The sequence below is a fragment of the Helianthus annuus genome, chromosome 8 (genome assembly GCF_002127325.2).
Source record: "Helianthus annuus cultivar XRQ/B chromosome 8, HanXRQr2.0-SUNRISE, whole genome shotgun sequence".
NCBI lineage: Eukaryota > Viridiplantae > Streptophyta > Magnoliopsida > Asterales > Asteraceae > Helianthus > Helianthus annuus.
In genome coordinates this window covers 85,469,623-85,481,962 of record NC_035440.2, presented here as the reverse complement: position 1 = coordinate 85,481,962, position 12,340 = coordinate 85,469,623, and the positions used below count along the sequence as shown (strand labels likewise).

General features: G+C 39.9%; 1 protein-coding gene across 1 annotated transcript; it reads right to left on the bottom strand.

Annotated features, from left to right (window-relative positions):
* Positions 1–5,384: 5,384 nt before the first annotated feature.
* LOC110870284 lies at positions 5,385–6,569 on the bottom strand. The gene is made up of 3 exons (XM_022119472.1): positions 6,158–6,569; positions 5,952–6,070; positions 5,385–5,870 (listed from the first exon to the last, which is right to left on the bottom strand). Exons 1-3 carry the CDS (start codon positions 6,567–6,569, stop codon positions 5,385–5,387), a joined length of 1,017 nt encoding a protein of 338 aa, XP_021975164.1.
* Positions 6,570–12,340: the final 5,771 nt, after the last annotated feature.

Here is a 12,340-nt window from a genome sequence, read left to right as displayed (position 1 = left end):
TTACCGATGCGGTTATCAAGGACACATTGCTGTTAACTGCCAAAGTTGGAGTTATGAGACGAGAAGATGCTTTAACTGTCAAATTAGAGGTCACATTGTCAGAGATTGCCCAAGGAGATCGAATGAAAGATTGAGGGCTAAGTCTCAGAAATTGGCAAAGATTCCAGTCAAAGTCAAGCTCCATGAACAGAAGGTTCTAAAACCTAAAGTTCAAGAACAGACAATTCAAGAAAAGAAAGTTAAACTTTCATAGGGGCAGAAAGACAGACTGAGGAAGAAGAGGAAGAAGGCGAGAGAGTATCTCGAGAAGATCTTGTCCTCGGGTTCATCCGTGGGTAAGAATAAGAGTTCTGATGAATCAACTTCCGCGATTGCAAAGTCAAACAAGACGAATTCATCGGATACAAATATGAGGACGAAAGAAAAGAAGAAGAAGAAAATGGTCGGTGATGAATCTGATGCGTTAAAGTCAGACAAGCCACCTTCTGGCGATGAATCTGACAGGTCAAAGTCAGACAAGCCATGTGCAGGCAATGATTCTGGTTCGTCAAAGCCAGAGGAGCCATTGGTTGAGGTAAAAATGGAGAATTCATGTTTAACAATGGATGATGCAAACTTTCCACCATTGTTGAACAAGAATTCGAAATCACCCAAGGACTGTCAGGCTTGGGTGAATCTATTCAAATAGAAAAACCTGACTTGCCGGAGTTCCCAGGTTGGTAAGCGTGGAACATGAATCGGCACATTTCTTGAGAAATTTCACTCTGGTGATATTTCGCCTTACATGTGGTAAATCAGGGACATTAAGTTGTACTTGATTTTCTACAAATGGTTTATGGTAGAACTGGAAATGATAAATCTTTTAAATGTTTGAATAAAACAATGTGATGAAGTAACCCTGAACCTGCAAATGATTGGTAAACAAACTAAGGTTTCCTAAAAAACCATTTTGATTAAAACAAACTTAAGTGTTTTGAGATCACAATGGGAAAATAGTTTGTTGTGAGGGGGAGTTCTGATTGTTTACGCCATGTGGATGGAGAATTGATGCGATTCTCATCAAGTTGTCAGTTTTGTACAGTTTGTTTCAAATTTTCCGAGAAAATCAAAATTGAAACATATTTTGATTTTAGGGGGAGTAAAATTTTAAAAAAATTAGAAAATTTGAAAATGTCAAAAATATTGAAAAATTAAAAATGAGTTTTCATGCGAATAGGGGAAATGATAGTACATCAGCTAGACTGGCACAGTACGCTAAAGATTTGTAGTGTTTAAAATGCAATTAAGCAGTCTAGCTAAAGATGTGCCGATAGGTTTTCTCAGAATTAGTAGATCAGTTTGGGATATAAACATAAATTTCACTTGCGTCTACGTGGGGAACACCTCCAGGATATATAGGTAACCCCTGAAATCCTGTTTGAAGGGTCCCGTATTCTGAGATACTAGGTCTTTATGCTCAGTGATATTTGGGGTATTATCTCGGGACTTCTGCTGTATGGAAGTACTGACCTAGTCCCCAGATAATACTTTCTGCAAAAAGCTTTGAAATATAAGCTCGCCCTCAGCATGCTGATGAAACAATAAAATTGATAGTCGCTGCTGTTGTAAATAAAAGATCCTCTAAAGGGGACACACCTTAAAGTCGAAGCCGTCATCTCTCTGCATATACGGAAGTATCGACCTGAGCTCTCACGACCCTCGCATCTACCCCTTAACAGATAACAGATATCAGCTGTGGTATATTCACATGTAAGACTGAATATTGGGGTCTGGATACGGGAGTATATACTGAGGTGGGACACATGTAGATGTTTACGTTTTAAAACACTAATTCAGTATCCCGAACAGGTTGAAAGTTTTGTGAGAATTTAAGTGGATCAGTATATCGGCAATCAACGCGAACTGTTTAAAAGCTTAAAATGAAATAACAGCTTAACAGTGCTAGTGTCTAGTCGGCAGCTGATATGATCCTCTTGCACGAACTCACAAAAATATGTTTGTACATATTTCATTTCTGCATTTAATTTTTGCATTTATGTTTCATATTTTGTAAAATTCAAAAAGATTTTTGACAACTGATGTTGGAGAGCTGATATTCAAAATTTCAAAGGCTAAACATGATGTACAGATGGTTTGGTTAATTGTTTTGAAATGTTTAAAAATGATTCGTTAAATTGAATCAGAATTTAGAATGTTTCAAATTTTGAAAAGTTCTTTAACGAGAAGACTCTAAAATGTTTAGTTGATTCATTTAGTTGAATCACAACTTTGTTGGTTTGTAATAGAGTGTTTGAGATGTGTAGGTTTCTGATCCTGCTGCTAAGGAAAGTCAGGAGATACATCAGAACCTGAGATGAGCTTAAACAGAGATAAAGCTAGGATTTGATCTCAAGGTGATAGCAAATTCCAGATAGCGATCCCATCATGATGAAAGGGGGAGTCTGACGAGGCTAGAGCCAAAGAGAAGATCCTGGTATATGCTAAGAAAGAAAAGAGACTGATAAAGACTGAAGATGCGAAGACTCGACACTTAAGACTCGTCAACATCTGAGGGGGAGTCTGTTGGTGCATTCATCTGTCGTCTTCGTCTTATGTTGAGTCTCAGTTTCGGTGCGGATCTGAACAAGCGTGACATCATCAATATGACATCACAAGTGATATCATAATGATGACATCACAAGTCATCATTAATACAACATGCACGTGTAGTTAGAATTCATGAATTGTGAAATATGTTGACTTTAGTTTGAATAGTTGACCGTTTGAACAACATGTACGTTTGAAGGCTTTCGTTTGAACATGTCCGTTTGAAAGGGATGGCCGTTTGAAGAGTGGTGTGTCACCTTCAAACGGCTAGGGTCATCTACTATAAATAGGCTTCAAACTGTCATCATTTGTAACAGTTTTGATTCCGACGCCGAGGTGCCGTCGAAGTGTCTCCGTGACTGTATTTGCTGTATAATCAATACAAGAGGCATTTATTAGTGAATCCAAGCTAAACGAAGACCAAATCAATGTATTCCGCCTCTGATTCGGTCTGAGCGCTCTTCTGATCGACTCATTAGGTCGTTTCACGATCCTACAACACGTAAAATGGAAACAAGTGATGGTGGGTCGAATAGCCTGGTCGAACGAACAATTGGTTCGATCGAATGGGTTGTTCGTTCGGCTAGACAATCCGTTCGGACAGTCTGTTCGATCGGCCGGTAGGCTCGATCGGTTGGTCTGTTCGAGTGGATTGTTTCTTCCTTTGAGTAGGATGTGTTTATGTATGATGGTTTGACCTTTTGAAGTTTTCGTTGTAGTATTGGAGAACACTGAAGTGTTCTTACCTTTCAGGTCGATCGATCGAACGGTCTGTTCGATCGGCCGGCTTAACCGATCGGTTAGGAACTTCAGTAGTAGTCCTCAGCAGGATGTCACTCGATCGTACAACATACTCGATCGAACAACATGCTTGATCGGGTGGCATTCCAATACGTCCAACGAGTTGAAAATCGATTAAGGGTTGAAGCATAGTATCTCATGATCCGATGAGTAATGTTATCAAACGGCTCGTTCGATCGAACATCACCTCGTTCAATACTATACATCATGAAATTGTCAAAGTGTGGGACCATATGCTAGCCGATCGGCTGGCCTGGTCGATCGGCTGACATGTCCGATCGGTTGGGCTGTTCGTTCGAACAGCCTAACCGTTCGGTTAGCATCCTGACCTGGTCGGCCTGTTCGTCTAACACTTGGCTATTCTGTTGAATTGACGTTATATTGAGGTAGTTTGACAACGAGCTGAACCACGGAGCTTTCGTCCTTACTTGTTCCCCTGCTCGGACAGGAATCACCCAAGCCCGGCCGGTGAACTGTTCGGAACGGTTAGCTCAATGTTTACCCGAAATCGGTGAACCTCGTTGATAAAAATCCGAATCTTGAACCACTCATCCACTAGAATGTTTGGTGAGTTAACTCAAGCTCCGTTTCTACCGGTTTGAAGGCATTGAGTGTAAAAGAGTTGAAAGAAAGTTGGAAATCCTTCTTTCAATCCTTCAAATCATGTAAATGTTTAGCTCTCTGATAGATCTTAGCTTGTTTATGTGGAAATCGGTTAGATCCGAGCTATTCATGGTGGATTGAGGCCAGAACATGATGTTCTTGATGAACACCATGATGACATCATCCTAGAATGCTTAGATCTTGATGATTTCACGGTTAGAAATCAAGATTCGAAAGATAGAAAGGTGTAGGAGTATGTTTTGATTAAGAAAGTACAAGATTTAGGAGGAAAACTTACCGGAATCGGAAGAAATCTGAGAAAATGTGAGGAGCACGAGCTGGTCGGTCAGAGGGTTTCCAAAAGTGGAAAGAATGACAATGACAGCCCTATTTATAGGCTCCAAAAGAGGAAAGGGCTGTCCGATCGGCCAGGCATCCCGATCGGACAGCCTGCTCGATCGAACAGTCCGTCCGATCAACTGAGTTGTTCAATCGGCTGACAGCCTGATCGATCCACAGCCTGGTTCGAGTGTTCGGTGTGACGATTTTTGATATTTCGATTTCGATGGATAACGATACGAATACGATGGAGTTTCCTATTCAAATTACTTTTAATCCCAACCACTATATCTAACATACAATCATCTACATTCCATATTCGATTTCGATTTTGATTGCATTTGATTTGAGTTTCGAGTTTTGATTCGAGTTTCGATTGATTCGATTGAATACCATACCCAACATAAAGTAAGCACGCACAGGTAACACATAAGGCACTCACACACGTATAACAACAACCAAGTTCGCGTAATTCGAGATTCGAGTTCGATGATGGTTAGATCGGTTTGATTACTGATTAGTTAACTTTATCGCATTGTTACTTCCTACTATTCACAGTCGTAAATCGGTTCACGTTGATTAAACATTCGATTACTTCGATTCTTTCTGATTAACCACACTTACTCCACATAATACAGGTAAAACATAAAATAGACTAATTATAGTCAAAGAAAGTCAAAGTTGACTTGGACTTTGACTTTGACATTCGAAAACATGGGGTGTTACAATAGTGTTAGTTTTACCATAGTTATCAAATGCGTTAGGCGCACTCTAGGCGCATAGGGCTCGCTTCTCGCCTAGGCGAGAAGCGCAAAAAAAGCGATGGCCTGAGAAAAAAAAAGCGCAATCAAATAAAAACATTAAAAAAACAAAGTTATGAACCGAAAAAACCCAAATCCTCAAAATTCCGAAATTGTTCAAATATCATAAAGCTTAAAATAAAACCAACATTATTATGAATGACCAAAATATCCCAAAACCAAAACGGTTAAGACTTGAAAACAATAAAGTTCTTCCAAAAGTAAATAAAACTCAAAACCAATTGTTCTTCAACTTTAAAGATCATCATAGTCGGAATCGTCATCCACAGCAATTGCTTTGCCTTTTCCAGCAGCAGCATTCACTTGTTCTTCCTCTTGTTCTTCTTCGGAATCTTCATCAACCAATCTTCTTGAACTAGAAGGCTTTGAAGTTGAACGCCTTGAAGCAGACGGCCTTGAAGCACACGGCCTTGAAGCAGATGCCCTCGAAGCAGACGGCTGTGAAGCAGCCGACTGTGAAGATCTTGTATTGTGTATACGCTCCCCTGCTCCGCTCGCTTCTCCTACAACATCCCAAACCAAATCTCCATCATCAGTAAAAACTCTATCTTCACCCATCTTTCCTACTAACCATTCATTGCTATCATCAATATCAGTCAATGAAATGGGATCATATGCCGCATCCACATCGCGTCTATTCTTTAGCATGTTATTGTATTTAACATAGACGAGATCATGTAGTTTTTTATGCTCTAGACGATTCCTCTTCTTCGAATGGATCTGTTTAAGATTTGTATAAATATTAGATACAAGAAACGCTCAATCATAATTCATAATTAAATTTTATATTGGAATACTTACATGCTCAAATGTGCTCCAGTTTCGTTCACACCCGGATGAACTGTACGTTAAACTTAGCACTCTAATAACTAGTTGTTGCAAATTTGGAGTGCCTTTCCCATACAACTTCCACCATTCAACTGTTACATACAATCCAATTTGACACGTTATACATATAAAAATAAATTCAATAATCTAGGTAAAAGGTATGTTAACAGTTAACATACCAGGTGCTATTTTACCGTGTTGTCGCTTTGCTGTTTCTAGACTAAAAAATCCAGACTGGTTCACCCAATGAATAAACTCAACATTAATCTTATCTTGTGTGTCCTTGTTAGGCTCAAGCTTGTTAATACATTCATGTAGTCCAAGGGACACTTCGTTATCGCTTTCAATGTCAACATTGTAGCAATAAAACTCTGGGTTAAGATAGTAACCCGCTGCGTGCAAGGGATGGTGAAGTTGGCAGTTCCATCTCTTGTCAATAATTCCCGACACAACAATGTCTTCTGCATTATCTTCTCCTCCTAAAGCTGCTGCAATTGCAGTTTTTGCTCGTTCCATACCTTCGTACACGTAACCCATCGCGGGTTTTTTCTCATTGTCGACGATTCTAAGCACTCGAACAAGAGGACCCATGATTTTTAGAGTGAACAGGACATTGTTCCAGAAATTTGGGGTAAAAACAATGTCATTCGCTCTTGCTCCCTTACGTTCTTCAGCCTATTTACTTGTCGTCCACTGTTCGCTAGCAAACATATTTCTAAGTGCAGATTTTTGTTTTTGCAAGCTTTGTAACGTAAGAAACGTGGTTGCAAACCTTGTTACTCCACTCCTTGTTAGCTCGTTGTTTTTAGTGAACTCCCTCATTAAGTTCAAGACAAAACTATGGTTATAAATATAACCAACAACGAAGATAGCTTGTTCAATAGTTTTTTCACATCCGGAATCTTACCGATATCTTCTAGCATTAGATCCAAGCAGTGCGCTGCACATGGTGTCCAAAATAGATTTTTCCGCTTTTCCATTAACATTTTACCTACAAAAAATTGTAAACTAATTTGTTATAAACAGGCTGGTGCAATTTGATGAGTAATCATAAACAAAAAAATCAAAAAATAAATTAACCTACTAGCTTAAAGTTGGCCCCATTGTCGGTAATAACCTGAACAACATTTTGTTCCCCAATCCTTTCCACAAACCCATCTAGGAGCTCAAAAACTTTTCACCAGTCTTCATATACGACGATGCATCAACGGATTCCATAAACACTGTTCCTTTAGAACCGTTGACAAGAAAGTTAATCAACGTTCTTTGCTTCCTATCTGTCCATCCATCCGACATTACCGAACAACCGTACTTCATCCACTCAGTTCTATGAGTTTCGACCCACTCCTCCACATGTTGTACCTCATTGTTTAGTAACGGAACGCGAAGCTCATGGTATGATGGAGGCTTTAAATGCGGCCCATAGTTCCCAACAGCCGCAAGCATCTCTTTAAAGCAGTTTATATTAGCCACATTAAATGCAACCCCAGCCTGGTAGAAAAACGCTGCAATGGACTGTATTGTTTGGGCTCGGATCTCTTTATTACAAGCATCCTTGATGCTTGTTTGAACTTGTTTTCCTTTACCTGTTTTTATAAACATTACATACAACTGAGACAACCATAAAAACACTACTGAATTGATTAATAACACAGAATTTAAAAACATTTATTAACTGAGACAGCCATAAACAATACTAATTTGATTAAGTCAGACAGAATTTATAAACATTAATCAACTGAGACACACAATAACAGACAACTGATGTGATTAATTAACTGACACACACATTAACAGACAACTGATGTGATTAATTAACTGAGACACACATTAACAAACCACAGATGTGATTATAATTAACTGAGACACACATTAACAGACCACAGATGTGATTAATTAACTGACACACACATTAACAGACCACAGATACCACAGATGTGATTAATTAACTGAGACACACATTAACAGACCACAGATGTGATAAAAAACAATTTATCATACCTTTTGACCACATCACATCTAATGGCCCCTTCACATTAGTCTTCTACCTCTTATTTTGCTGAGTAGGTATCTCTATAACTTCATCATCCTCCTGTTCATCAGCCAACCCATCATTTGTTTTCTTGGCCTTTTGGCTCGCAACATATGCCTTCAACTCGTCTTTAACCTCTTGTGGACACCTCGTACATGACTTGACGTTTCTATTTCCTCCAATTTGGTGTAGTTTAGCACGAAAAATTCCACCTTTTGTGATCTTCTTGCAAAAGTTGCATGAAACGACATTTTTATCATCAGGATTCCTCAGATGATTGTACTTCCATCCAGGGTCCGTTTTCCTGCTCTTGGATGGTCCATCATCTTGAGAAGCCATAGCCTATAGCAGTAGCATAGTTCCGAAGGATCAACATGTACATGAATGATAAAAGAATAAATAACTAACTCACAGAAACACATACCTATACTTTTAATTTGCCGGCAGAAAGTAACAAAGCTGTGAAGGTGAATGCTGTTGCTGCGTATAGTCTGTTATATACAGAATGATATTGTATAAAAAAATAATATATCTCTTAAGTTTTTGAAATTCAAAATATCTTTTAATAATATATAAAGATTTTATGAGATATGATTCATAAATAATTAAAGTTAGCTGTTAAAAAAATCCAGTTTGTTATTATAGATAAGGTTTTTTTTTTAAAAAAAAGATCGTTGCCTTTTTCATCTAGGACATCAAAGCGGACATTGGTCGCCTTGCTCGCCTAGGTCGCCTAGGCGATCCAAGCGATCGCTTTTAACAACACTGAGTTTTACAAAAAAGTTTCGATATTTTAGTGTAAAATATTGGATTTTTAAGAGTTCGGCCCCACCGAGTTTTTGTTCAACCTCCACCACTGTAGCTACACAAAGCTGGCATAGGATTGGAAACTGTAGGAACCGTTTGCGTAATTAAATAAAATAAAACAAATTTTATTAATACGATTACAATACAGAAAATAGAAAGCTAAAATTCTAGTATAACTACAACTGAAATAAACCAAAATACAAGAAGGAGTAGAAACAGAATAGCTGAGGCACGTGTAAACACGCTTCCCTTAAAACAAATTCTGAGTCTCCCAGGAGCACTCATTTTGTTTCCCAGGGTACAACAGCCGGAGCAGTAGTACTGCCGGAGTTCGCCTACAACCCGAAGGTTACCTTGAAGAATGCAAGAGAGAGATTAGAAAAGCTGTGGAGAGAAAGTGAATTGCTGTTGTGTTGCTGGGTTTTCGTCGTGTTCTCTACAGCAAGGTAGGGAGCTGTACTTATACAGCTCCCGCTTTGAAACAGCCAAAAACGAATTAAATGAGAGGTTTAAATTGCATTAAACGTCTTCAATGCAATTTAATACGTCATTTAATTCTCAGTCAAAGCCTATTAACTCGTCAGTTACGAAGCTGGACTGAAACTGCACTGTCATTCAATGCTGGAAGCTTCTGCGCGCGCGTGCGCGCGCAAGTCACTCTGGTGCGATCGCGCCCAGGTCTGCGCGCCCATGCGCGGTGCGTCCTCTTGGCTCACTGCCATGCGCGCATGCGCCACACTGGCTCAAGTCCATGCGCGCGTGCCACGTCACCTGTGAGCCCATACGAGCGCGCCACACAGTCGCGCCGTATTGGCTCACTCTGGTGCGCCGCGTATCGAACCCGTACGCCATTTCACCACTTGGTCCTTGCAGCCTCTGTGATCCACCACGCGCACATGGTCAAAAATACAAAGGAGGCTCTCAAGTGGCGATGCGAGCGTGCGAAGTGCAAAGTGCGCCATCAAAGCGCCACATTGCGCCTCATCGCCCACGCCACGCGCGCGCACGCGAGCGAGCATGTGCGAGTGCGAGTGCGCGTGCGCGTGCGAGTTAGGGTGCTCCGCACCCTTCGCGAGGACACTAGTGTGTGCTTCCATGAAACAATAAGGATGGAGAGTTCCACCTTAAATACCCATTTAAGTTCCATCTCTCCTCCGATGTGGGACAAGGTGCTACTTTCCCTTTAGTTTCAGCATTGAATGTTCCAAACACCCAACTTTGAGCATCGATATCTCATTCATCCTAGCTCCATTTTGGACGTGGTTTAGTTCGTTGCGAAGCTCTTCCAACATAGAACACAAACTCACAAATAAATATATAAAACTTGCTCATTTTGTTATATTTATTTCTAGTCCAAAATAGGAAAAATTAATTTTCCTATATTTGTGAAAAATGCTATTTTCACCTATTTTTCCAACAATCCCCCACATGAAAAATGCTATTTTCATCAAATTTCCAACAATCCCCCACATGTATGGAAATGGATCTTTTCCTTACACTTTTCAATGATAAACTTCGATAGTTGAGTATTGCAAGATAGGTAGGTTGTCACCTTTGAACCTTCTTTTGTGAAGCACACTTAGCTTACTAGCGGTGTGTAGACGCGATGTCCTTGAACATACCCCCATTTGTTTAAACGACAATACACTTCACACAATACTCTCCCTGGTTTGGCCAACTCCTCATTGTTGTGTCCTATTATGGTCCTGCAACACTAGCCTGGTTCTGCGAGAGCTCTAGGATTTGCGCACCCCACAAATCCATTTGAAGCGACCCCACTTCTCTCTAACATAGGTGATTCTCCTGAATCATTAAAAGCATCATGGTTATTTGATTTCCCGAAACCGTTAACCTTAATATGCTTAGCCTCACATCAATGTCACTGATTGGAATGGACTAGGAAATATATATAACTCCCTTTTATTTAGTTTGTTTGGGGTACTCCCCCACAGTGACTCCCTTTTGGTAATATGATTAAGTTGTCCTATTGAACTTAGATCTTGGGATCTCCAGTCAACTAAGTTAGGTTTCCCTCATATTCCATTTACCACGGGCTTTAGTCCCATTCCTCTTGGCGACGTTTCTACCAACTCTTTGCTTAAGCCTTTTGTAAACGGGTCCGCAATGTTATCTGCTGATCTCACATAATCAATTGTGATAACACCCGTTGAGAGTAGTTGTCGTATCGTGTTATGCCTACGTCGCATATGCCTTGATCTGCCATTGTACATCAAGCTTTGAGCTCTACCAATCGCTGATTGGCTATCACAATGTACACATATGGCTGGTAAAGGCTTTGGCCATCTTGGAATATATTCCACGAATTGACGTAGCCATTCCGCTTCCTCGCCTGACTTATCCAAGGCGATAAATTCAGATTCCATTGTGGATCTCGCTATGACCGTTTGCTTAGAAGACTTCCAAGCAATAGCAGCTCCCCCTAGTGTAAACACGTAACCACTTGTTGATTTGGAATCTTTATTATCCGATATCCAGTTTGCATCAGTGTATCCTTCGATTACTGCTGGTTGTCGGGTATAATGCAGTCCATAATCTCTTGTGTATCTTATGTATCGAAGCACCCTCGTGATAGCCTTCCAATGATCCGTGCACGGATTGCTTGTGTATCTACTTAGCCTACTCACCACGTAAGCCAAGTCGGGTCTAGTACATGTCATTAGATACATTAGACTACCAATAATTCTTGAATACTCTAACTGAGCAACTCTATCTCCTTTATTTTTCTTGAGATGTTGGGAGGTATCAACTGGAGTTCGAGCTACACTCGTATCTCCCGAGTTGATTTTTTCAAGAATTTTATCCACATAGTGAGATTGAGTTAACACAAGACCATCTTGGGTTCTTATGATCTTTACTCCAAGAATCACATCCGCTAAACCCATGTCTTTCATGTCAAATCTCGCTTTCAACATGCTTTTAGTAGCTTTGGTAATTTTATCATTACTCCCAATGATAAGCATATCGTCTACATAAAGGCATAAAATCACATAACCTTCATTTGTGTCTTTGAAATAAACACATTTGTCGCACTCATTTATTTTGAAACCATTGTCAATCATGACATGATCAAACTTTTGGTGCCATTGTTTTGGTGCTTGCTTCAAACCTTCAGGTTGCTCCATGTAAATCTCTTCTTCTAAATCGCCATTTAGAAATGCGGTTTTAACGTCCGTTTGGTGAACTTCCAAATTTCTTAAAGCCGCTATAGCAAGAACCAATCTAATTGAGGTTATGCTCGTCACAGGCGAGTAGGTATCAAAGTAATCTAGACCTTCCTTTTGTCTAAATCCTTTAATCACCAACCTAGCCTTGTACTTATCAATACTTCCATCAGTTTTCATCTTCCTTTTGAATATCCAACGATATCCAAGTGGTTTGCAACCAGGTGGAAGATCTACTAACTCCCAAGTATGATTTTGCAATATAGAATTTCATTCCTTATTGCTTCCTTCCATTGAGGTCCTTCTGAAGAGGAAACCGCTTCGCGATATGTATTGGGCTC

Excerpts from the sequence above, each read along its gene's own strand:
- LOC110870284 (XM_022119472.1), bottom strand. The coding sequence starts at position 6,569 with ATGGGTCCTCTTGTTCGAGTGCTTAGAATCGTCGACAATGAGAAAAAA. Across the intron at positions 6,071-6,157 it reads ACACGGTAAAATAGCACCTG|TTGAATGGTGGAAGTTGTAT; the intron begins GTATGTTAACTG and ends TGTATGTAACAG. Across the intron at positions 5,871-5,951 it reads ACTGGAGCACATTTGAGCAT|ATCCATTCGAAGAAGAGGAA; the intron begins GTAAGTATTCCA and ends AATCTTAAACAG.